Source organism: Pinus tabuliformis, chromosome 9 (assembly GCF_031772625.1).
Source record: "Pinus tabuliformis cultivar Carrire ecotype Pingquan chromosome 9, CPIR1, whole genome shotgun sequence".
NCBI lineage: Eukaryota > Viridiplantae > Streptophyta > Pinopsida > Pinales > Pinaceae > Pinus > Pinus tabuliformis.
Window position 1 is genome coordinate 1,511,576,899 of NC_142307.1, and position 1,879 is coordinate 1,511,578,777.

At 36.2% G+C, this 1,879-nt stretch overlaps 1 protein-coding gene across 1 annotated transcript; it reads left to right on the plus strand.

Annotated features, from left to right (window-relative positions):
• The first annotated feature begins 209 nt into the window (after positions 1-209).
• On the plus strand, positions 210-1,567 carry LOC149154340 (LOB domain-containing protein 11-like). The gene is made up of 2 exons (XM_089440971.1): positions 210-533; positions 895-1,567. Exons 1-2 carry the CDS (start codon positions 282-284, stop codon positions 1,189-1,191), a joined length of 549 nt encoding a protein of 182 aa, XP_089297097.1. The 5' UTR covers positions 210-281; the 3' UTR covers positions 1,192-1,567.
• Positions 1,568-1,879: the final 312 nt, after the last annotated feature.

Consider the following 1,879-nt stretch of genomic DNA (forward strand, 5'->3'; position numbering starts at 1 on the left):
TCCCCGAGCGCACGTAACGGGTGACACAAGTTCCTCGCATGGGCCCCACATTTTGCGCAAAAACGCACATTTTGTTTTTTATTAAAATGCCGGTGGTCGTGACGGTGCGGCGTGTAGGGTCTTCCCTGGACACACGTCTAGTTGATCCGAATGTCTGTAACAAATACCCGACGCTTTTCGTTCGCCTATAAATACGGTCCAGCCGATGTACATCGAAAATCATAACCAGAGATTTCTTCTTGCAAATAATTCACTGTGGCTTTGGCTTTGGCTTTGCACTTATGCAAATGAGCAATTCTGCAGAGAAGCAACCCATGGGGGCTGATATGGATGATTCCGAGTTTCAGAAGCAAAAAGAATGCTCAGAGAAGCCATTGACGGGCTCTGGTTTGGATGATGATTCCAAGGTTCAGAAGCAGAAAGAATGTTTAGAGAATTGCACGCTCCTTTACCAATTCGCCTCAAATGATCTTCACAAGTTCGCAATATTACAACAAGTATTCGGTGCCTGCAACGTTGTCCGATTGGTTCAAGTAAGTTGCAGCAACAATCATACCAAATTTCTAATTTTTTCGTTTAGTTTTACAGTTTTTATTTATTGTTGAATTTCTAATTTTTTCGTTTAGTTTTACAGTTTTTATTTATTGTTGAATTGAGACTTCTGTGATCCATAATAGTTATAAGAAGAGCTTCGGCGTAATTCACATAATGAAAGATTTTTATCGACCCTTTTTGAGCCAGCAAGTGTGACTCATCATCAAGACAAGTTGAAGAAACAGATCCAGTTTTTATTTATATATATATTTTTCCTATTTTAAATGACGGTTTAGATTCTATTTTAAATTTGGATGCTAATTGACTTGATCTTGTAATCCGTTCGTTCCACTGTGGCAGGATCTTCCCTCCGACCAGAGAGTTGAAGCTATTGATAGTTTGGTCTTCGAAGCAAGTGCAAGACTAGAAAATCCTGCGTTCGGTTGTACAGGCATAATACACCAGCTTCAACGCCAAGTATCAGACCTGCAGTCACAAATAACCACAACACAGACAACTATTCAGAAAATACGTTCTCAACAAGCCGTACTTCTGGCTTCCCTCGCACGGTTCAACGCTGCAGGTGAAGATGGCAACAAGTTCAAGCCCACAACCAGTGCGTCGCCAAAAGACGACGATGACCAGGACGAGGATTGAAGGGAATGAAGTGTTTGAAAATTCGTCCGGAGAAAAGTCATTTGGTACTTCGTTGTAGTGTAGAGTTTGTGATAACGTCTTTCTTAGGCTTTATTTAACTGTATAGGTTTCAATTATCAAGTCAATAATTTATAGTCGGGAGGATTTAATGATAACTCTTCATATGGGTTCCAGTCAGATGGCATGAATATGTTGAATATCCTGAAAAAAGTTCGGCCGCTCTTCTTCATCTTCAGTACTGAAAAATGTTTCAGTTCTGAAGATTGGTTTGCTTTTCTTAGCTTCATTTAAGTGTATAGGTTTTAGCTCTGAAGATTGGCTTGCTTCAAAGAAGTCTTTCTAATATGCTTAAGTTTTGTTTTTGGTTTTGGTTATGTGTATATATTTTTTCCATTCTTATAAACTTCTCTCTAATATGTTTCTATTTTCTATTTTGTTTTTGGTTTTGGTTATATATATATATATATATATTTCATTCATGTAAGGTTTACTAATAGACAAGTTCAGCCATATAAATTAAATGGTTGGTAATTATTGTTAATAGACATGATTTACAATAAATATCAAAACATTTATTTGTAATCTCAAATTATTAAAATTAAAAAATTATAAAAATAATATTTTTGTGTGTGATAACATCTAAATCTCACAATTTACCTAGTACTTAATAAGATAATTAGTTAATTAA

Bases quoted from the DNA above. Each gene is read 5' to 3' on its own strand.
- LOC149154340 (XM_089440971.1), top strand. From the start codon at position 282: ATGCAAATGAGCAATTCTGCAGAGAAGCAACCCATGGGGGCTGATATG. The intron at 534-894 runs GTAAGTTGCAGC...CCACTGTGGCAG, and splicing joins ACGTTGTCCGATTGGTTCAA to GATCTTCCCTCCGACCAGAG.